Source organism: Argopecten irradians, chromosome 12 (assembly GCF_041381155.1).
Source record: "Argopecten irradians isolate NY chromosome 12, Ai_NY, whole genome shotgun sequence".
Taxonomy (NCBI): Eukaryota; Metazoa; Mollusca; class Bivalvia; order Pectinida; family Pectinidae; genus Argopecten; species Argopecten irradians.
In genome coordinates this window covers 29,792,929-29,816,748 of record NC_091145.1, presented here as the reverse complement: position 1 = coordinate 29,816,748, position 23,820 = coordinate 29,792,929, and the positions used below count along the sequence as shown (strand labels likewise).

General features: G+C 36.1%; 2 protein-coding genes across 2 annotated transcripts; both read left to right on the top strand.

Annotated features, from left to right (window-relative positions):
- Positions 1-1,890: 1,890 nt before the first annotated feature.
- Positions 1,891-2,712, top strand: LOC138305045 (uncharacterized). The gene has a single exon (XM_069245451.1). The coding sequence runs from the start codon at positions 1,891-1,893 to the stop codon at positions 2,710-2,712; it is 822 nt and encodes a 273-aa protein (XP_069101552.1).
- A 38-nt stretch (positions 2,713-2,750) lies between these two features.
- On the top strand, positions 2,751-6,446 carry LOC138305044 (uncharacterized). Its single transcript, XM_069245450.1, has one exon. It carries the CDS (start codon positions 2,751-2,753, stop codon positions 6,444-6,446), a length of 3,696 nt encoding a protein of 1,231 aa, XP_069101551.1.
- The last annotated feature ends 17,374 nt before the right edge of the window (positions 6,447-23,820 follow it).

Here is a 23,820-nt window from a genome sequence, read left to right as displayed (position 1 = left end):
CATACGTAATATTTTATAACAGTGGAGAGTCATTTCTCTGTTTTGCCGTCTGACGCAGTGATAGTCAACTAGAGTGCGGTATTTAGGACGACGGCGAGAAACATAAGACGAAACTTGTTATTTTATTTATTTTAATCGAATTGTTCAGAAGGTGATGATACGTGTGATATTAGCGGTAGATTAATAATTTTTGCGACAAAATTATCGATCTCGTTTTACATTCCTATTTTAAAAATGAAAAGTCGTTTCGGAAAGGTAGTGGGCATTTAAGTATACCTTAGAGGAGATAACTTAAAAAATGGTTCCATGAAGTAAAGCGAAAATTATTTGAATCGAACAAATAAAAACAATTCGATAGGTCTCGCTAGGCCGAATAAAACACGAAAAGGAAAGAATTGTATAGGATGAATGCTAATTGAATCAGTGAACAGACGAATATGTCATGCTCGATATCAAAAACGTTATATTCGTATACATATATATAGTATTATGTAAAGTATGATTTTTGCTGATTTTTTATCTAGACCTCTAAAAGGACTAAAAATTGTCTTAGTGCACTCTCATGGTAAGGCCTACGGAATAAAATTTCATTTTGACTTAAAATCTTAAAGATATTAATCCAGGTAACATGTTTTTAATGGCACAGAAACATATACCCATTGAATGTTTGTGTTTATGTGTTGATTAATAAGTTCATTCATATGGCCAAATCATAACAGAAATATAATATTGTAAATATAAATGTTCATCTGTCTTCTTAGAATTTAGAAGCATAAGAATCAATACATGTTATGTGATGTTTGTGTCTGTATTTGTTACCTGTTGTAGGTTACCAGTACATGTTTGATGAGAAGCTGGTGACTGTGTGGTCAGCCCATAACTACTGCTATAGGTGTGGAAACATAGCGGCAGTCCTTTCCTTCAACGACGCTGATCAACGAGAGGCCAAACTGTTCCGAGCAGTACCCGACAGTGAACACCCTACTTTCTATAGAAATATGTGATGACCATATAAAAGTTGTAAATACTCGCACAGGACAATGTGTCGGGTATAGCAGTGCTGATGTCGGTCTAGGTCTATCTAATGTAGGACCTGCTGTGATTTGATATGAAAGACAGGATTATCTTCAGATGGATTTGTATGCATCAGAATTCGTTTCAATCTTGAAATGTTTAACTGGTATTGTGATGATCCAAAATAAGTTGATCCTCGATTTTAAACCGCTTTGGTTAGTACACAAACAATATAGGTTACCATGGTAACTGTTGAGTGAACACACAAAGCTAGCACTGATTAACATTGATAACCACCTTTACTACATGTTTACTTGAGTCATATATAGTATTCTAGCAGATAACAATTCCAGGAAATGAAATCAGATGGAAACCTGTATGAATCAAGAAAAATTGAACTTGCATGAAAATTTGTAGAAACAAGTACAAATAGCCTTTCATGATTTTTATTGTGAGTGATTGTATACTTTTTAACTACTACAAGTGTGAAAACCTTCTGTAAGAAATGTTTATAAATCAGTCTACTGTATGCAAGGTAAATTATAGACTTTACTGTGTTAATTATAAATGTTTATAAACATTAGTATCTTCAGTTCTCAATTTGAAATTAGAACCAAGGATTTGTGGAACTTTTCTTACAACTGTTTTACTATAATATGTGATATTATGTTATATGTATGAAGGGGTTGTCTCAACAGTTAACACATCTATAAGGTAGCATACACAAACATACAGATACAACGGCAGCTGAGCCTGCAGTCTTGTAATGTTTACGGAGGAGAAGGTATGAGAGATTGAATGTGTGGTATAATTAAGCTTAGATATTCGTGTTCAGTGGTTCTCCATTGCATGATGTCGTGAATTATTATTGTGATTATGACGTCACAGTCTATGGTACCAATAATCAAGAACAAACTACTGCCCAACGTAAGACAGAACATCACTAGAGATAACGGAGGCGATAATTGGGAGTTGAAATCCTTGCGCGAGGCTATCGGGAAGGAAATATGCATTTTGGAAGCGGGAGAAACTGAACCGGAAGTTATACCTACGGCAACTTTTGTAACCGGAACTTCAGACAACAAGAGGACAAAAGGTAAGACACAAGGTATACCGAATACAAGCGCCAATTCTAGAAAGCCGTGTTTGTTTTGCCGGGAGATGCACTCACCTAACCAATGTACAAACATCACCGATTACAAAGCACGCATAGACATTGTGAAGTCCAAGAACGTTTGTTTCAACTGTTTTGGTTCACATAAAGTGAGTAACTGTCATTCCAAATTCAAGTGTAGAAAATGCGGGAAAAGACATCACACTAGTATATGTAATGACCAGATTCCACAATCGCCGAATCCTAAGGTTTATGTATCGGAGGGAAATAAAGGTGCTGACAAGGAGGAGAAAACCGCAACGCTTCACTCAACAACGATTACATCTCATTCCGAGGTTTTATTAAAGACAGCTATAGCCCCAGTATGGTCGGAATTTCAACACGCTACAGCAAGCATTCTTTTAGACGAAGGAGCACAGAATTCTTTCATGACCGAGGATTTAGCCAAAGAACTAAATGTCGAGACTACAGGAACTATTAACATGAAAATAGCTGCTTTTGGGGGAAGTGAAAGTCAGATACGTCATCTAAAAACTGCACGCATATTCATTTCAAATCTGTCAGCGGAGAGAGAATCCCGATAGAGGTAGTAATCTTACCAAAGATAGCCGCGCCAATAGAGATGAAAGCCCGGATTAACGCTGCAAAGTTGCCTTATTTACGAGGATTACAGCTAGCTCACCCAGTGACACATCATGAGAAATTCAACATAAACCCCCGAATTGGAGCAGACTACTATTGGTCAATAGTACAGGACAAAGTGATTCGTGGGAGTGGACCGACAGCTGTGAAGTCCAAATTAGGATATCTGTTATCCGGTCCAATCATCACACACAAAAACTCAACAACTGTTGCATCTTCGATGGGATTCATGAATACTGCGATCATGAGCATTTTGATAAACCGCAAATCAGAGGAAGTTGACCTAGAAAAGTTTTGGAAAATTGAATCCCTTGGAGTAAAGGATACACCAGACAACTCTACTAGTTCTACGAGTTACATGGAAGAATATCAGAATACTTCCATATCCTTCAATAACGACAGATATACTGCTAAGTTGCCCTGGCGTGAGGACCACCAAGAACTTCCGACAAATGAATTTGTCACAAGAAACAGAACGATTAATGTCGTTAAACGACTCGCTCGAGAACCAAACATATTGAAGATGTATGGAGATATCATATCTGACCAAGAAAAGAGAGGATTCATAGAGAAAGTTTCTGATGACAACATGAAATCAGGGGACAAAATACATTACATACCACACCACCTTGTGAAAAAAGACTCGACAACTACACCAATTAGGATCGTTTACGATTGCAGTTGCCATCAAGATTCAGAATCTTCAAGTTCAAACGTCTGTCTACTGTCCACTCCTCCTAAACTTAATGACATTACAGGACTCATCGCGAGATTTCGAGTGAAGAAATATGGAATATCTACAGACATTGAAAAGGCATTCCTTAACGTAAACCTTGATGCAGGAGACAGAGATGTGACAAGATTTTTCTGGCTTCGTGATCCATCAGACCCCAATAGTCCATTGATAACCTACAGATTCAAAGCGGTACTCTTCGGCGCCACGTGTTCTCCATTCATTTTAAACGCGACACTTCTGAAACATCTCAACGGCTGTCAGACAGAATTGTCCAATGATCTACAAAGAAATCTATATGTAGATAACATACTTTCATCCGTGAACACTGAACAGGAAGCTTTACACTACTTCCGCGGTTCAAGAGATTTGCTGAGACAAGCTGGATTCAATCTGAGGTCTTGGTCATCAAACAGTAAAGACTTACGGAAGGCAGCCGAGAATGAGAATGTACATGACACCGACAATGTTGTTAAGATACTTGGAATGAGATGGAATCCGGTGTCGGACACTATCGCTTTCGCCGAGAAAGCAAGAGCGGATATCGGCAACCTGTTAGCCACAAAACGTGAAGTTTTGAAACAATCAGCATCAATTTATGACCCATTAGGCAAACTTGTACCAGTCACCATTCGCGCAAAATTACTGATGCAGAGACTTTGGAAGGATGGACTCTCATGGGATGAAAAACTATCAGAAGAAGTAAAAACTTCATGGATAGATATTTATGTAGATACAGCACTCGTTACCGCGAAAACTTCGATTCTCATGAAGTATTTTGTCGATTCCGACAATACGATAAAGGATTCTACATTGCACGTCTTCGTAGACGCAAGTCAAAAAGCATATGGAGCTTGCGCATACATTGTCAATCATACTGAAGCATCTTTCGTAATGGCCAAGAATCGAGTTGCTCCTATAAAGGGAATGACATTACCACAACTAGAGTTGATGGCTGCAGTATTAGGAGCTCGCTTGGGGCGACATTTACTGGATGAATTAGAACTTGAACGTGTTGTATATTGGAGTGACAGTCAAATAGTCATACATTGGCTATCGTCGGAGAAACAACAAAACAAATTCATAAAAAACAGATGGAAAGAAATCAACGATTTAACTGGATCCAAACACTGGCGATATGTTCCTATGCATTCTAATCCGGCAGATTTACAAACCAGGGGCATATCTGCTAAAGAATTTGAAGACAACACACTATGGTTTCATGGACCACATTGGATAACCCAACCCCAGAGTTGGCCTGTATGGAAAGAATGCGACACAACTGTGTTGTCAGCCATTGAGAACACCGGGAATGAGAGTTGTTCTGAAACAACAAAGGACAAAGGAATGGAACCCACGAGCAACGTAATGGACATAGTCCATAAAGAAAGATTTAATTCATATCAGAAACTTTTACGCGTCACAGCATATGTCATCCGATTTGTTAACAACTTACGTAAACGGGAGGACAGGAATCAAGGGAAACTGACAGCAGGAGAGCTTCAACGTGCCGCAAACATGTGGATTCGAGACATCCAACACAACATATATTCTACGGAACTGGAATGTTTGCGATCGAGGACCCAACATCATTTGATTCGACAGCTCAAGCTTTACATAGATCCTGGCAACATGCTACGATGTGGAGGGCGTATTAACAACGCACCAATTCCTACAGACGCAAAATTGCCTTTGTTGTTACCAGGGAAACATAAATTCACACATCTCCTCATACAAAACACTCACCAAAGAAACTGCCATGCTGGTACAGGAACAGTTGTCACTCTGTTAAGGCAAAGAGTATGGATCCCTGCAGCTCAACAGATAGTTAGGTCTGTTTTACGAAAATGCGTTTCATGTAAAAAAGTATCTGGGAAACCATATTTGGCTCCAGCTCCACCTCCTTTACCAAAAGATAGGATGCTGGACAGTGAACCCTTCTCTGTTACTGGAGTTGACTTTACAGGAGAACTACACGTGAAATCAGCAAACGGAAGAGATAAAAAGGTGTACATTTGCCTTTTTACGTGCGCGAACACAAGAGCGGTCCATTTAGAGATAGTACCTGACTTAACCGAAGAATCGTTTCTCCGAGCTTTTCGCCGATTTATCAGCCGAAAGTCCTTACCGAAAATTATGATGTCAGATAATGCTACTACATTCGTTTCTGCGGCGGAGAATATTCGACGACTAAGTCAATCTGTTTCCGTAACTGACGCACTTTGCCAAGCAGGAACTGTATGGAAATTTATACCTAAGCGAGCACCGTGGTATGGTGGATATTGGGAAAGACTGATTGGGATAACCAAGGATTGCATAAAGAAAGTACTCGGACGCGCATATGTGACGATGGAAGTCTTATCAACAATAACTACAGAGGTTGAGGCTATTCTTAACGACCGACCATTAACATATATTTCATCAGATGTCAACGATCCAGATCCACTCTGCCCATCACATTTTTTGTATGGAAGAAAGCTTAAAGGACTACCGTATCCAGATGAGAGCAGTTCTAATGAGGATGAAATTACAGAGGACGTTTCCCATGATCAACTTTTAAAACGACTTTCAAGAACGCAACAACTTATCGAACACTTCTGGCACAGATGGAAACAAGAGTATGTCACTTCATTGCGTGAATTCCACAAAAAGTCCGGACATACGACACAAACAATCAAAGAAGGAGACGTTGTTCAAATCCATGACAATTCGGCAAGAGGTAAATGGAAATTAGCAATTGCCAAAGAACTGATAAGAGGCAGGGATGGGTTTGTTAGAGCAGCAACTGTAGATACTGCATCCGGAAGAACGAATCGCCCTATTGTTAAACTCTACCCTTTGAAGGTTAACATCAAGGATGTCACAGATTGCACGCCAAGGATCCAAAGAAGAGCAAAATTGGCAGCTGATGGGAAAATCAAAACATGGACATTGTCAAAATAACTTATAAATATCGTATACAAAAAACTTAATTATCTAGTGAACATAACAAACACAACGCGAAGCACACCATTGTACGCTTTTTAATGGACATTGTTTTATCAATCACTTTGTGTAAATTTATACAATAAATATTTTTTTATGTGTTATTATATCTAATAACTTTCCGCGGCCCCGAGGATGTCGTGAATTCTCATTGTGATATTGACGTCACAGTCATTGGTCTGACGTGACGTCATCTCGTAAGTCAGTTCAAATAAAGATGTCAAGGAAGATGAAGGTGTCGTAATCTATCAACGTAACACATGTATTGATGTTAGTTAGTTAGTTAAATTATTTAACGTCCTATTAACAGCTATGGTCATGTAAGGACGGCCTCCCATGTATGCGGTGTGTTGCGTGTATGTTGTGTGAGGTGCATGTTTTGGGAGACTGTGGTACATTCATGTTGTGTCTTCTTGTATAGTGGAACTCTTTCCCTTTTTATAGTGCTATATCACTGAAGCATGCCGCCGAAGACACCAAGCAACACACCCCACCCGGTCACATTATACTGACAACGGGCGAACCAGCCGTCCCACTCCCTGTATGCTGAGCGCCAGATTTTTGGCAAAACACACATTTTGGTAGTTAATATTTCGGAAAATAAAAAAGCAAATGCTTCAAAATATGTTACATCCTTTTTTGTATATTTCGTACTTGTTATTTTTATCATTTGTTGTAAAAACGGTATAAATATGCACATCTTATTTAGTAGTAAAAACTTCCTATCACGTTAATTTGGCTGAATACCAAAATATGTCTAAGTCCATAAATCTGCAATACAAAAATCTTAATTTTTCAAATATGCTTTATTCGTTTGTCATAAAATTTTGCCAGTAAATAAATCAGAACTGTGATGATTTTCAGCTATAAAATTGAACTTTAATTTTTATTTTATTCCTTTATCTCATTGAAAATTATATAACCCCCATCCAGTTCCATTATGGAAAAATGAAAAACTGACCTATGCAAATATTTGATCAAAAAGAAACTTCAATCTCACTTTATAAAGAGCGCTCCATTATGGCGGTAATATCTGCCAAAGGATTTTGCAATTTGATTAGTTACAAAATAGATATTCACATTTTTGACATTTCAACTGAAGGACTTAGACAATTAGAGGAGTTTAGTCAAATTGGCACTAAATGAGGATTTGATCGACCACGTCTTTTATATTTGGGGATATCTTGATATAGTAGTCTCTTTTAGGTGAGTATAGCCAACATAGAATCTGAATTAATAACTATCTAAACACTTGAGACGGTACTTACTGAATAATTCTTGTTGGACTTCAAAATGTCCTTGGAAAAGGCCAAAAGACCAACTTTGAGCAACTATATTATCTCAGGTAGTGAAATTAAAATGTTTTACTTTTAAAGCCTTTAATCAACAAGTTTTATTTAAAAAGATTCCACCAAAATGAGTATCAATGGTATTGTTGATAATAACAATTTTTTATCTTAAAAATCCAACAAAAGCATATTTGGCTGTTGCAAGGACATAATTATGCAATTTTCATGCTGTCATACTGTTTCCCTGTGTTGATTTCAACTTATGTTTTTGGCAATCTGTGCTGTCCTTATAACGTTCTTGCCATACATTAATGTTCTAGCATCTCATGATAACCATGTAAGTTTATATTTGGCTTCAAAGTTGGCAAATTATGAAAATATCCCTATTTTTCTGATTTTTTGGGGGTCAAGAAAAACACTTTCCCAATTTTTTATTTGTGGCGACTTTTTTTCTTGTATAAAACAAAGTCAGATCTGTATGAAAGACAAAGAAAAAAATCTGTTGCAATTATTTTGGGGTAACACCCTATCTTTACTGGACTAATGATGCAATCTCATTGAACTTGATTCTGGCATCAGTGGCGTAGGAATATGAAACTTAGTGGGGGCAAAGGTCCTCAATATTTCGTAACAACCCCCCCCCCCCCCACTCCTGCGCCCCGCACCCACAGGAGGTAATTGATATACTTTTTTTCATATATCCTTACATATAATCCTTGTACATTTCTATAAACAGTGGTGTCGCTAACAGGAAATTAATGAATACGCAAATAAAGGGTATCCCCTGGGAAATAGTATGATAAAGAACGACTGGGATGAGTGTAACGATGTAATTTGAGGATTTTGCGAGCGCCGAAGGCGCTAGATTTTGGTGTTTGGGGGGCCGGGGGTCTCCTCGGGAAAAAAAATACGATTTGGAATGGCAGAGATGAGTTTTAAGGCGCATTTTGTGGAATTTGCGAGCGCCGAAGGCGCGGGATTTTGATGTTCGGGGGGTCCGGAGGTCTGCCCTGGGAAAACAAAATTACGATTTAGAACGACAGAGATGAGTTTTACGACGCATTTTGTTGAATTTATGAGGGCAGAAGGCGCGGGAATTTGGTGTGTGGGGGTCCGGGGGTCTCCCCGTGGGAAAAATTAAGATTCAGAATGGCTGAGATGAGTTTTATGATGTATTTGATGAATTTGTGAGTACCGAAGGCGTGAGATTTTGTTGTTTTGGGGGTCCTGGGTTCTCCCTCGGGGACAAAAATTAAAATAGCTGAGATGAGTTTTACGATATATTTTGATGAATCTGCGAGCTCCGAAGGCGCGAGATTTTGTTGTTTTGGGGGGTCCGGGGGGTCTCCCCCGAGAAAAAATATTACGATTTTGAATGGCTGAGATGAGTTTTACAATGTATTTTGCTGATTTTAAAGCGATCTTAACACGGTAATTTTTCGATTTAAAGTTACCTGCATTTAGAAATGATAATTGTGAGTTCGTCATATCATTATGCAACCCTGCTCGATCTGAACATACCGGATTCAAACCATCGGCACATGGTTGTTTTACTCAAAGTAGTAATGACATATAAACAAATTAATCTTTTACGAAGTATTATTTTAAATAGTATAATCCCTTGATGGACATTTTTAGTCCTAGTTCGTGTGTATTGAATTTTCATTATTAAAGGTTTAAACATTACGTGCTCGAACGTTTTAGGTAACGCGCCGCGCAGCGCAAAATTTTTCTGAATGTGCATGAGGACCCTTTTTTCTTTCAAATGTGCATTTTTTGAACATTTCACCCTGCGAAAATGGGGGAGGGGGAGGGGGGGGGGCAAAAAGCCAGTTTCCTCCCCCCCCCCGTCCTGTCTTTTTATAACCATAATTTATAAATACACAATGGACAAAAAGACAAAAAAATGTCAGTCATCGATGTCTAGATAAATATGTAATGTTTAGTTTGAGCATTTCTCCATTTTTTTGCTTCATACTATCGTAACAAAATCGATGAAAAGGTACTAAATGAATATTGGCCATTGAAAAATAATGATCTTGAATTTTGACATTCATTTTTCTTTTTTTTTTTCCAATGTTAGATCGAGTCATTGGGAAAGTGTTTGTCGAGATCTTGTTTGCAGCGTTGGGTTATGTAATGATAAACGCGTTTTTATGTATGAAAAGTGCACTTAAAGTTCAGTTTTCAACGGCATTAGGAGTTATTTTTCAACGTTGAAAAATGATCCGATATCATTTTTAACGGGGTCCATTTTCAACGTTACACCTGTACCATTCGTGGTATTCTAGGAAAATTTGACTATGGTTCAAACAATCGTAGTATGTCCCAACTAAACCGTTTTAGAATGTATTGAGCCGTGTCACTCCCTATCACAACCACAGGGATCTGAGATATAATATGCATGAGCGAGGCTTCGGCTGTTATTGGCCGGTTATAAAAAGTCTCTCTTCTAGGGACTTCGTCGTTACTATTCAAACATTGCAGCCGAAGCCTCGCTCATGCATATATATTATATCGGCCACGAAGCCAGCATGAATTTTTAATTAGATGGCTTCAAGATGTTTGTCATTATGGAGCTTATATCGTCTTAATGACGGCACTTTGTATAGATGTATAGGTTAATTTTGAAAGAAAAATTATCGCTCTTTCCAACGATAGTAACCGTTTTTATGACGATGTACTAGAAATGTGTGTTTTTTTTATAGTCGCTAAAGGTAGGCGAGTTAGAAATTTTGATTATAGTACCATGTAGAGTATGATTTTTATCGTTTTGTTATCTAGACCTCTAATACGTTTAAAAATGGTCTTAGGGCACTCTGGTGGGTCCATGATTATATAATCTGTAACTAATTAACAGATTCCTGTGGTCCCGTATTCGTTTGGTGTTGGTGCTCGAAATGGCAAACCTGTAGTCAAGTGATAAGAACGACTTTGCAAGCATACTATATCAAAATTTCCTTTCAGTTCTAATCACATGTGGAATTATTTTAGTCCTTGCTTCATTATTGGGCATTTTGACATACTTCCCCTCGTTCAGATTTCAATATTGTGATTACTAATAGAAACAATTATCCGTGCACAATATGTTTCATTGATGTTGCCATACTTGACCAAAAGTTATTTTGACTCATTTTTTTTCCATCAAGTATAATTAAAGACTTATTATTATATATATTCAAGAGATTTTTAAATAGTCTTACATTAAACCCTCGCTTCTATGTGACACTGTGACTCAGTCTTGCAATGTAACAAGCCCCTGTGGTCTCGGTCATGTATTATCATATAGCTATGCACGGACTCGCGCACGTGCTCCAAACTGGTTAGTATTCTGGCTACTAACCCATGCCCGTGCGTTGTAATGGGTAATACATGTAGTAATAATTTCAATCAAACAAAGGAGTTACGTATAGCCTGATTTCGTACAAACGTTTACGAGTGGTGGTTGCCCAGTTCAGGAGTTGGTGGACATACACACAGGTATGTGGTTTTTGAGATATTATTCTTTATTTAACATAATTATGTACAACCGATATGATCAATGGTTCGATATCCGTTAATGCAAAATGTTACACATATTTCATTCTGAGTTATATGGATATATATACATATATATATACTGTATGACACGGAGTTACCTAAACAATAATAGTGGCCAACATATGCAGTATTAATTCTGAAATGAGCATGAAAATGATGTGGATATACGCAGTGGCGTAGGAAGATGAAATCCTAACCATATATTCTTTATGTACAATTTTCATATATCATTAAATTTAATCATTGTACACATATATAGACAATGGGGTCGCTAAAAGGAAATTAACGAATACGCAAATTGGCCAAATTAGCGTGTGAGCGTCGAAGGCGCGAGATTTTGGTATTTTATGGGTCTGAGGTGACCCCCGGGAAAAAATATTGTAATTTAGAATGGCTGAGATGAGTTTTACAAATATTTTGATGATTTTGCGAGCGCCCGAAAGCGCGAGATTTTAGTGTTTGGGGGGTCCGGGGCCACCCCCGGGAAAAATTTTACTATTAAGAATAGCTTAAATGAGATTTGATGAATTTGCGAGCGCCCGACAGCGCGAGATTTTGGTGTTTGGGGGGTGTGGGGGTCTCCCCCGGAAAAAAATTACGTTTTAGGACGGCTTAGATGAGTTTCAGGATGCATTTTGATGTATTTGCGAGCGCCCAAGGGCGCGAGAATTTGTTGTTAGGGGGGTCCGGGGGTCTCCCCGGCAAAAAAATTACGATTTAGACTGGCTGAGATGAGTTTTACGATGTATTTTAATGATTATAATTTTAACGTTCTTAACATGGTAATATTTCGATTTAAAGCTACCTGCATTTAGAAATGATAATTGTGTCGTCATAAAATTACCGGCTTCACACCATCGGCACAATTTTGTGTAACATAAAAAAATGAATTAATTGTCTCGCTAAGACATATAAACAAATTGATCTTTTAAGAGACATTTTTTAAATAGTACATAGAATCCCTTGATGGACATTTTTAGTCTAGTTCGTGTGTATTGATTTTTTACTATTTGAGGTTTGACATTATGTGCTTGAACGTTTTAGGAAATGCGCCGCGCAGCGGAAAATTTTCTAGAATGAAGTATGAAAAATATGCAGGAGGACCCTTTTTTCTTTCAAATAAGCATTTTTAGAAAATTTCAGTCGGCGAAAATGGGGGGGGGGGGGGGCAAACATGTCCCCCACCCCGCTTCCTACGCCCCTGATACGGGAGTACCGGAGCCTATGGTGGCTACATTATCACTATTAATTCTGAAATGATGTGGATGCACGGGAGTACTAGAGTCTATGGTGGCTACATAATCAGTATTAATTCTAAAATGAACATGAAAATGATGTGGATACACGGCAGTACCGGAGTCTACATATGGTGGCTACATAATCAGTATTAATTCTGAAATGAGCATGAAAATGACGTGGATGCATAGCTACATCATCATGTTGTATGAATTTACTGAACATAAATTGTCCTGACACATAACATCTTTACATAGACACATATGTTTGAAGTTTTGTGTTTGAATCTTTTAATACTAAAGCCGTTCTCTGTGTTTATATCTTGAAATATTTGACCAAACTGTCAGTTAGCGGCATGGTACTGTAACTTTCAGAGACACACATAGTAATGATATCTAAATTTCTGCTTTAATAAATAAACATTGTTTAGCAAGGTTCGATCAGAAATTATAATATAAACCTTCCTATCAAGGAGAACATTTCGTTGCAATCAATAATCAATTCTTTCATTCCTCAAAGATGAAATTTACACAACAAAATTGATCAAAGTTATATTTGAAAAGGTTTTACTTTTGTTCTTCTACATTATATTCGTTGAACGTTGTAAATATGTTTCTCTATACAATGTTCTTTGTAAAGAGATAGAATTAATTTTGAAGTAGGCACTTGCAAATCTATACATGAAATTTTATTTTACGCTGTAGTGCTATTTCTGGGGCATACAGTTGTAAAATTGATAAAAAAAATGCAAGTAAACAAGACAGTGAAAGGAAGTATATGAGCAACAATACATATATCACAGACGCATACATAATTAATTGAGTTAGACTTAGCTCAAGTCATATTAGTTAAAACATGAGCAAAATAATAGAAACCAGAACGTACCCTCCACGAGCCCCATATGCATATTTGATGATAATCTAAATACTCGTTTGTTTGACGGATAGTTACCGATAGTTTATGTATACATTTGTATTTGGATATATCCTAGTGCCCTCCATCCTCGATACTTCAGGGGTTACTAGCTTCCATTGGTGTGAATATATATATTATAACGACTGTGATAGTAACCCTGGGATATCGAGGATGTATATGTATATAAATGTAAGTAGACTTATTATGGTGTAGCGCGGAGTTGATTACTTTTCACCTAGTTGGAAGTTGCCCCTATTGGCTGACACGACTATGCTGGTCACATGACAGAAACGAAGACTATTATTGGTTCAGAAAATTTTCTTCAGCTCTCGGCCCAGATCTCAGAAACCTTCTCAGCCATACGCACGCATTTTTGCATCGATCCAAGAATGGAGTCCTTTCTCTCGTTTGCCATTGCTATGGAAGTTGTCTTTCATTGCATAAGCAAGGCTATTGCTCGCGGAAAGGTATGTATCCTAAGGTTTGTTCCTAGTCCAGACTAATTAATTCAGTTAATTTTAAGTTACTATTGACTGTCTTAACAAAAAATCACGGGATTAGCCACAAGTTATTACCACTGATGAGGTTTTCTCCAATGAATTTGTTAATTAATAATAATTGGGATTGAGAAAAAATATCTTTCTGGGGTGAAAATCCCAGAATTTGAGGTTTAATACTCTTTGAATCAGTCGGAAACTTAGTAAACGAGGCCGCGAGGCCATGGACAGACGATTAAATAAGATTAATTGGTAGCATGTTTGCATGAAGGACTACATGTACCTCAAGCTATCAAATGACCTTATATTCACTGAAGGTCACAAGGGTAAAACAGACGAACCCTTTTAGCATACCTCTATAGACGCTACATTTTCCGAAAATGGCGGGAAAACTAGGACGTCACTCATAAATTTTTGTCTCTTCCTTATATGGTAATTCAGTCCATCTGATAATCCTTACACTTTCAATTCCAAATCATTGACTTTCTACTGCAGCAAAATCCTACTTTCCCAACTTAGATGGTAATGTTAAATTCCTATCTTTTTCTTCTTTGAAACTATATCTCTTCCCTAACCTATTTATACACGTTAATGTACTTAATTAAGCCTTCAGTGTTTGTTACCTTTTCCCTATAAATTTGGCACCAGAATATTTGTGGTAACTGTGGCAACATTTATGAAAATGCTAACCATTTCTTTCTTGAATGTCGATCAGAATTCTGCTACTGTCCGTGCTGATATGGCCCAAGTTTTTAATGACCTGAACATAAAAGTAGATTTAAATTTGTTACATTATGGAAATGAAAATTTGGGCAAGAACGGATATGAGAAGGAGAAGTCACACAGGGTTTTGGGCAAGTACGGCGCAAGAGTTTTTGTGTTTGTGCACTGACCATGACGCTGGTCGACCACTAATTTTCCTTTGATATCCGCCGCGCAGCCTTTGATGTAGCTTGTAGGTGGAGGGTTACCGTCTTACTTTCTGAAGCGGGCCGTCATTTCATGATCTGTCGTATTCTTTTTAACGAAAATTTAAGACATTTCTTCTAAATATTCCGTCCGTAAAGCAAGTACTAAACGGTGTGAAATTTTATTAACTTTACATTGGTGTTTCGTTTGACTCGATAAGACAAGTATTTGTTGAGAAAAATGATTTTTATTCCCGGTTCATAGGCGTCTCGCTTGGTGTTGTAAAGAGACAGTGACGAATCCTTCTCACTTATAAATCCTTGACTTGGGTTTGTAAGTTAATTGTTATTTATTTGAACTTGTTCAGTCATTTTTAAAGTCCAGCAGAATATTTGAACATAATTATTGTATATCTTGTTATTATGTAAATAATATGTTAAATTCAACTTATTTATACCTATGCCATCACTTGCAAATATTCCATTGGGATTTTCTTTTTCAATTTACACATGTATACATAATATTTTATCATTAGGAATACACATGTATACATAATATTTTATCATTAGGAATAAAAATTGATTACATCTTCATATTCATTGTCCAAAATTCCAAGAAACATATTAATTGGAGTAATAGGCACTTCTAAGTGATATTTTGTTCTTAAAAGGTATAAAAAAAAGGATGATAAAAATGATATTGTACATGACAGCATTCCCAAAACAGGTGCATTAAAGTTTCTCTTCCCTCTTTGCAAAACGTGCACCTGTCCGTCTCTCTCATTTTAACTTGCATTAATTTGGTATTTGTATATACTATTCTGTGAAGAACTTTAAATTGAAAATTTTGCAATATTGTGTCATCTGTAATATATCTTGGAATAAAGTAAAACTTAGACCAAGACTCTTTGGGAATATTGACATGTAACATATGTCCTGCCAGGAATCTTGACTCTTTTTTGGTACTTCTGTAACTTTTGTCTGTAAACATATATCGTATATAAAAAAATGTACCCTTTTCATGACTTTTTAAGTACTGAATATATATATGTTTACATGGTTTCATGTCCAGTGGTGTATTTTTGTGTACAAAATATGTTTCCAAGATCTAGGTATTGCATTCAAAATTCCATAAAATTCATACAAAAGTAATCGTATGACAGAAATTCATTATTTTCAACAAGGTCTCCAATAAAATATACACATTTTTTACACCATTGTTTTATATAATATTATATTGTTTTCAATTTTTATGTAATTATTATACCAGATTGGCTGAGATGCAACTTTGCCAGGGGTTGTGGGGAGTTCGTCACCACAACAGATCTGCCCAAATGTTTATAATCTCTTTCCAGATAATACTCAGGGAATCGAAATTCTTAAAAGACCTTCTCTCTTCATTTTGAAAATTTTAACTGCTGTTATTTCCCTAATTTTAACTCCAGTTCATTTTCTAATTTATCCCTTTCACGCTTCTTGAATGTTTAGAGATAGGCAGAAGTACCTCTCTATGTCCCTAGAAGGCCTTTAGATAAACTCTTAAAATAGTTAAATACAGCAGAATAAACTTTGATATGTTATATAAAGTTTAAGTAATTTTAAGATGGGTTTGAGTACGATTTCGGAAAGAAAAAACAATATTTTAGCTTATATATTAATAAAACAAAATGCACTTCCGGTTTTGAATGCCTGATTTTCGAAAAACCTAGGTAAAATTGCCCATTTTTCATACTTTCAAAAATCATATTAAATAACATCAATTGGGAAAACTGATCACATCACATCAAACCATGATATAATGTTTAAACTTTGTGTTGATGCAAAAGTATCATGTTTAAAAGAATACACTAAAAATGTAGTTAGCCAAGGGAAAATGCCTATAAACTGGAGGTCCCTCTGCCTGTCAACATAGACAAAGAAGGAGTTTCCAATCTCTATGTATATATGTTTCTGCACAAAAATAATTCTCGAATTCTGTTATCGCCATTCCTAATATAAGCGACCCTTCTGTGATGGTATTTAAATTACGTAATCACCTCGATTTGAATTGAAATTTGGTATTGTTATTATCGTATCAAATACCTCATTTAAATATTTTGTATGTTTATTATGGAGAATACAACAAAACTTTATTTTTTTCTATAGTTATTTTGTTCACCGTGTAGATAATGTTAATACTTTAATTGTTCTCAGACTGAGGGAATTGCTATATTACACTGAGGTAACGTAGTAAATAAAAAGGAATTGTTATGTGGTGTTCACTTTCCGAGTACCAGTGGATAGTGTTACAAAACTATAATTATGGGATATTATTAATTTGTTTCTTAATGATTTTTTTATGATTATATTTTTCGACGATTTTAACGTTTGTCAGATATTCAGTAATTTTTAATATATATTTATTCACTGCAATACAAGAATGCAGTGTTTTATATATATATTTTATTTGTGTTCTGCGTGTATGGTTGTGTTTGTGTTTTGTGGTTTGTGTTTTTGTGTTGTGTGTTGTTTGGTTGTGGGTGTTGTTTGTGTTGTTTTGTTGTTTGTTGATGTTTGTGGTGTTATGGTTATGTGGTGTTGTGGTTGTTATGTGTCTGTGTTGTTTGTTATGTTGGATTGTGTGTTATTGTGTTGTGTGTCATTGGTGTGTTCTGGTGGCTGTTGTTTTTGTGTTGTGTTGTTGTGTGTTAGTGTTGTCGTTCCGTGTTTGTGTAAAGTGTATGTTACGTGATGTTTTTGTTGATGTGTCATGTTGGTTATGTTGTTAATGTTGTGTTTTGTTGTTATTGTTGCTGTGTTTGTTGTTTGTAGTGTTGTTGATTGTGGTTGTGTTGTGTGTTCCGTGTTTGTGAGTTTTGTTGTGTGATTTTGTTGTGTATGTTTGTTGATGTTTTGTTGATGTGTGTTGTTGTATGATGTTGTTGTGTGATTTTGTTGTTGTGTTATGTTGTGTGATGTTGTGTTGTGTTGTTGGTTGTTTGTAGAGTGTTATTGTGTTGTTTTATGGGTGGTGTTGTATTGTTGTTGTGTTGTGTGTTGTGTTGTTTGTGTGTTGTGTTATTTGTTGTTGTGTGATGTTTGTTGTTATGTTGTGATGTGTTGTGAGGTGTGTTTTGTTTTTGTGGTGTTGTGTGTTGTTGTTGAGTGTTGTTGTGTTGTTGTTGCGTGTTTGCGTGATTTGTATTTGTGTGCTGTTGTGTGATGTTGTGTTGTGTAATGTTGTGTTGTGTGATGTTGTGTTGTATGATGTTGTGTGTTGTGTGATGTTGTGTTGTGTATGTTTGTTGTTGGATGTTGTTGTATTTTGTGTTGCGTGGTTGTGTGTTGTGTGGTTGTTGTTTTGTGTGTTGTGTGATGTTTTGTTGTAATGTTGTGTCGTTGTTGTGTAATGCTGTGATTTGTGTTGTGTGTTTTGTGATGTTGTGTTGTGTGGATGCGTTGTTGTGTGTGTGTGTGATGTTATGTTGTTTGATGTTTTATTGTGTGATGTTGTGTTATTTTGTTGTGTTTTGTTGTGTGATGTGATGTGTTGTTGTGTGGTGTTGTGTTGTGTAGTGTTGTTGTGTTGTTGGTGTGTTGCTGTGCTGTGTGATGCTGTGTGGTTTTGTGGTGTTTGTGGTGTCGTGTTGTGTTGTTGTGTAAAAACGAGTTCTTATGGGGTCACTTTTCAACGGGGTCTATTTTCAACGGGTCGGTGTAAAAAAGTGCGCAGAAAGTTCAGTTTTCAACGGTTTTTCGGGGTCATTTTTTCAACGTTGGAAAATGACCCGAGGTCAGTTTTCAACGGGGGTCCATTTTCAACGTTACATAGGCAATAGTTTTTCCTCTAATCATTAATTTTAAAAGTTTCCCAAATAGTTGATCACTTATCGATAAAGATACATTGGTAATGTTTTCTTCTTCAAGATTAATAGCACATTGTTCAACAGATTATCCCTAATACAATTTTTGACAAAATTTACATTTGTTCAGTATCATTTAGTAAACTGTTATTGAACTTCCATGTTTTCCTTTTCCTTTGAGGCAATCTGGTCAATGAATTTTATGATTAAGAAATTGGCAGTGATCAGATCTATAACTTTGTACCAATATCACTTTACATACAAAATGAATTAAATACTGATGTAATTACAAAATAAAAAGCCTATATAAGCTTGTTTTCTGTGGGACCGTGCCATGTAAATAAATTTTTATCATAATCTACTACAAAATCAAATTTTTCAATTTCATTATTCCATTTACATAATTTTTTGTGTCAGTTTTATAATTTCTTTGGTACAGTCCAGTCCCCTCCTGAAATTACAGATGTATTTTCATGAAGAAGAAGTTGATCTAATACAAAATAAATTCACTATCTTTTGTTTGGGATCACATATACAATGATTATTTCAAATTTTAAATCACTTACAGTTGTAGACATACTTTGTGGGATTTACTACCAGGACTTAAACATTACACAGATAATAGATTTTTAAGGGCCAGAAAATATAAAAGGTGAATAAGATGACATGTTTAGTATTTACACATCAATATTTAGACTTCTTACAAACTATTCATTCAAACGATACATGATAGCCACTTACCTTGGCCTTTTTAAACAAATTTAATTATGACTTTCAGCCAACCAATTATATACATGACAACTTTAGAATGTCAATGTAAGTAAGATTTCCGCAGCTTTAAAATTTCCCTTATTCACATACACTTTTTAACCAAGTTCACAATGATGCCATTTACAATGTATGCAAATAACGACTTAATCTGTAGACTACTTAAATATTAACTATATTGGCTAGATAAATTATTCATTTGTTGAATTAATAAACTAAGGTTAGTGGTGCTTTTCGGTGGTCAGTCCTGAACAGTGTCGGATTAATTCCACGTTATGATATGAGCAGTGCGCTCTGGCCTAAAAGAAATCTATCTGTCATAATGTCTTAAGTCTGGTGTCCAGGGCCAGAGTATCTCGGGCTATACAATACAATACACTATAAAAAATCTGAAATATGACTTTTGATGGTGAATCAAATATTAAATTTTTTTCTCTCATTGATGTGTAATTATATTATACATGTACTGTAGTATCAAAGTTGTCAAACTTCCCTATTAATACATGTAACTAGCTCAATAGAGACTTGATATTGGCCATATGAGCCTGTAAAGTGTGCTGGAATGATGATCTAGAGCTATCATTCTTTCAAGGTCACAAGATATCAAACAGGTTAACATCTTCCAAAACGTTCTCAATAAATGAAAGGTTAAAAGTGTCATCAAGTACTCTTGATGAAACACTTTGTTTACTTGAATGACCTTGGCAAATACTTTCAAGGCCACATTGTATTATAATAAACACTCTTCCAATGTTTTGCTATTTTAATCTAATCAACAACTTGGGAGTGATCTCCCCTTGTCTATAAATCCACTATTTTGCCATTCTGTCATTACATGTACCAAGGTAGACTATCAATGATACTTGTGTATAAAACCTAGCTAGTGCTCCATGTATAAGAGATTGATATAAGTACTGTATATTTTTGTTCTTACCTTGAAATTGTTTTTTAATTATGTATTTAAATGAAAATAAAGTAAGGTAAAGGTGTTTTTTACTTAAATAAACCGTCAAATTGACGTTTAAAGGCCATTCCTAATAGGCTTTTAATTTTTAAAATGTAATTGTAAAAATGAGATCAATAATTTTGTAGAGTCCACAAAAGTTATTATCTTTACAGTTAATGCTACTATCATCATCATACCTTCTAAAACATTAAATGTTCTCAAAACACTGATCATCTGATGTTTCCTGCCATCGTCCTAATTACGTGCGTTAGTTTGGAATTGACTTGACATGTATCACTGCGCCCAGAACAACAAAACAGCGAAATGAATCGTCACTGTTAACAAAGATTACAGAGGGAATCATTTATCAGCTCACCTGGCCCGAAGGTGTCTGGTCCCGTCGTCCATCTGTCAACATTTTCCCAGTTCAAATCGCTACTAGACATAGAGTCATAGAGTTCTGTATCTCCTCTTGCATTGAAGTAACCAAATTGACCCCCCGGGGACAGGAGGGGCGGGGCCCAATAGGGTAAAATAGAGGTAAATCCTTAAAATCATTACTAGTAATAGAGTTCTGCATAGAATGTAACCAAATTTGGCCAGAAACATCCTTACGGGAAGAGAACATAGTTTGTATAAATTTTGGCTCTGACCCCCTTGGTGGCAGAAAGAATGGGTCCCAATAGGGAAATTAGAGGTAAATCTTTAAATTCCTTCAGAAAAGAAACAATGATCCTGTAATCAGAACATTACTAATTAGCATTAAAATAACCAGGTGACAGATACAGGCCCTCTGGGCCTCTTGTTTATATCACTTTGCCAAAAATTGTGTCATATGAATCATCTCAAGCGGTCATTAGTGTCCGGTTTTTTAATGGCTCAATAGATATTTTAAGGTCATCTGACCCAAAGGATATATAGTCATCATGCTTCATCGCCCGCCATTCAATAAACTTTTTTACATTTTGACATAAGTTCTGTCAGTGCGATTTGGCTGAAACTTGCCTGAAATGATACTGACATGGTTCTGACAAAATGTTGTTATTTTTTTGGGTTGATCTGAAATCCAAGATGGCCGCCACAGCCACCATGTTGAAGACACATTTTGAACTTCTCAAGTTCTATCTGTGCATGTGGTTTGACTGAAATGTATTGTTACATCTCTGGTTGATCTCAAATCGACCATGACACCAGATCTAATAATTTTTTTATGACTACAGCCATGGTAGTCAGATGACCTTTAAGGTCCTTGGGCCTCTTGTTTTCTCTCTCTCTTTCTATATCTATACGTAATATTTTATTATTATATTATATATATACATGTATATATACATAGTTATATAAAATTGGAAGAAAACAAAAATAATTATAACATGTCAGTGTCTGTTCCTGTTTATCGAGGTACAGAATAAGAGAAAACTACTATTTTATCATCCCCGATAGTCCAGGGATTCCAATCACTTACGATCTCAACACCCCTGGACTATCTTATAGTGAAACTGAAGGCCACTGAGAGGAAGAATCTGAACCAATCACAGGCTAACAAATATTTCCTTTGAAGACCACAGAGAGACTACCAGAAGTGAAGAGATCATAAGTGATCAGAACCCCTGGAGTATCAAGGGTGCTATATCATATATGGAGAGGAAATGATTTTTGGATACTTTCATCGTGTATTTTGAATGATAGATACATTTCTAACCCTCTGGGTCACAAAACAATGATTTTTTTTAGTCTACCCTCCTGGGTCACATATATAATACATTATTATATACACATGAAATTGACCTAAGGTAGATATATCCCGATTTCTCTATCCTCTTAAAAAGGAGTCTTATTTTACCCGATATCAATTAATTCTTATTCAAGTAAACTTACTAGTATACAGTTCGTCTCGACTAAGAATTTTACTTGATATATATGCAGATTATGGTGTATTATGTAACCTTTATTTGTTTACTGAAATTTTGTACACTCTTGTTCTTGTAGGCTGTGTCCTTACGGGGCCTTAGCCTGGTTAGCGGGTGGCATCATCGATTGCTGTTGCGGTTTGCCTGCGTCTGTCTCGGTCGGAGGCAGTGGTAAGATGTTACATTTTAACCGCTAATGTGTAGAATTCATGTTCTACTCATGTGAAAATTTGTGTTCTTAAGCTGTAATTTTTGTTTGCTAGAAACATTCTCTTGGACAGATAAATGTTGTCTTCTTTAAAGTTTAGGTCAGGCTGAGGTACGTAGATGTCAATATACAATACACTGTTTTCTCACCACTTATAATGGTACTTTCCGTTTTTCGGAATTCAATCCCATTATGGGCCCATGTCCCTATAAGCGCCCTTCCTCTTTTTGAAGCTTCCATTTCACATTGACCAGGCTTAAAAAGTCACCAGAACTATTCAATAAACTGTTTAGATTTTCTATAATATGTGCTTACTAGCTAGCACCTTTTCATTTTTTATTTTTTTAACGCCTTATTGGGTAGAATACTGTTACATGTACTCTACTATGTTTGATATTGGATATGGCTACTAATCCATTATAGTGTACTTCTGTGACCTACTGGTGTCCCATCTGGATGGTCATTATGTCAAGCTTCTAGAATCTGTGAAGTGACTTTTCTGTTATTCATTCTATGTTTCTGAGTAATTTTAAAGAAATCTGTATTTTAATTGGATTGGACTTGGCACATATGTAATTTGATATTATTGTAATGTATGCGAATAGTTGGATCTTGTTTAAATATATACAAAATAGTTCATTAGACTGTCAGAGAGACTGTAGGGAGTCATTATAACACTATCTAAACTCATTGACACTTTACCGGTATTCCGGAAGAATTATGGTTTTTCTGCACTTCATAGATCAGCACATATATATTTATAAACCAGCTAATACAATGCGATATACTAATAAGTAAACAAATATTTTTGGCCGTCGGTTAGATTTTTCCTTTCCTTTCATATCCAATAAATAATCATAAATATTATATATATATGGGATATTACATGCACATCTACATATCTGATCATTGGTTTTTTTTTTTTTTTTGTTATATAACTTTTAAAAAAAAAAAAAAAAAGCCCAGATGCTATCATGAATATCTTACAAAAATACTGTGCATTATGCACTTTTATTTGTTTACTGAAATGTAGCTTGTGTTTTTGCAGGTTGTGTACTTTGCTGCTACGCTCGACTTGCTCGAGGGGAGGATATAGCCTTAGCCTTGCAGTTGTCGATGATGAGCCAGCCACACTACCAGCTCCGGCCCCTGTGTCTGTCGTAGCGTTCTGGCCGTGTGAGGAGGGCACCAGCTTGGCCACAAGGATTACACATCATGTGAAGTTCTGTAATATCCTTGTAAAGTCCATGGATCTGTTGTCGCTTGAGGAAGT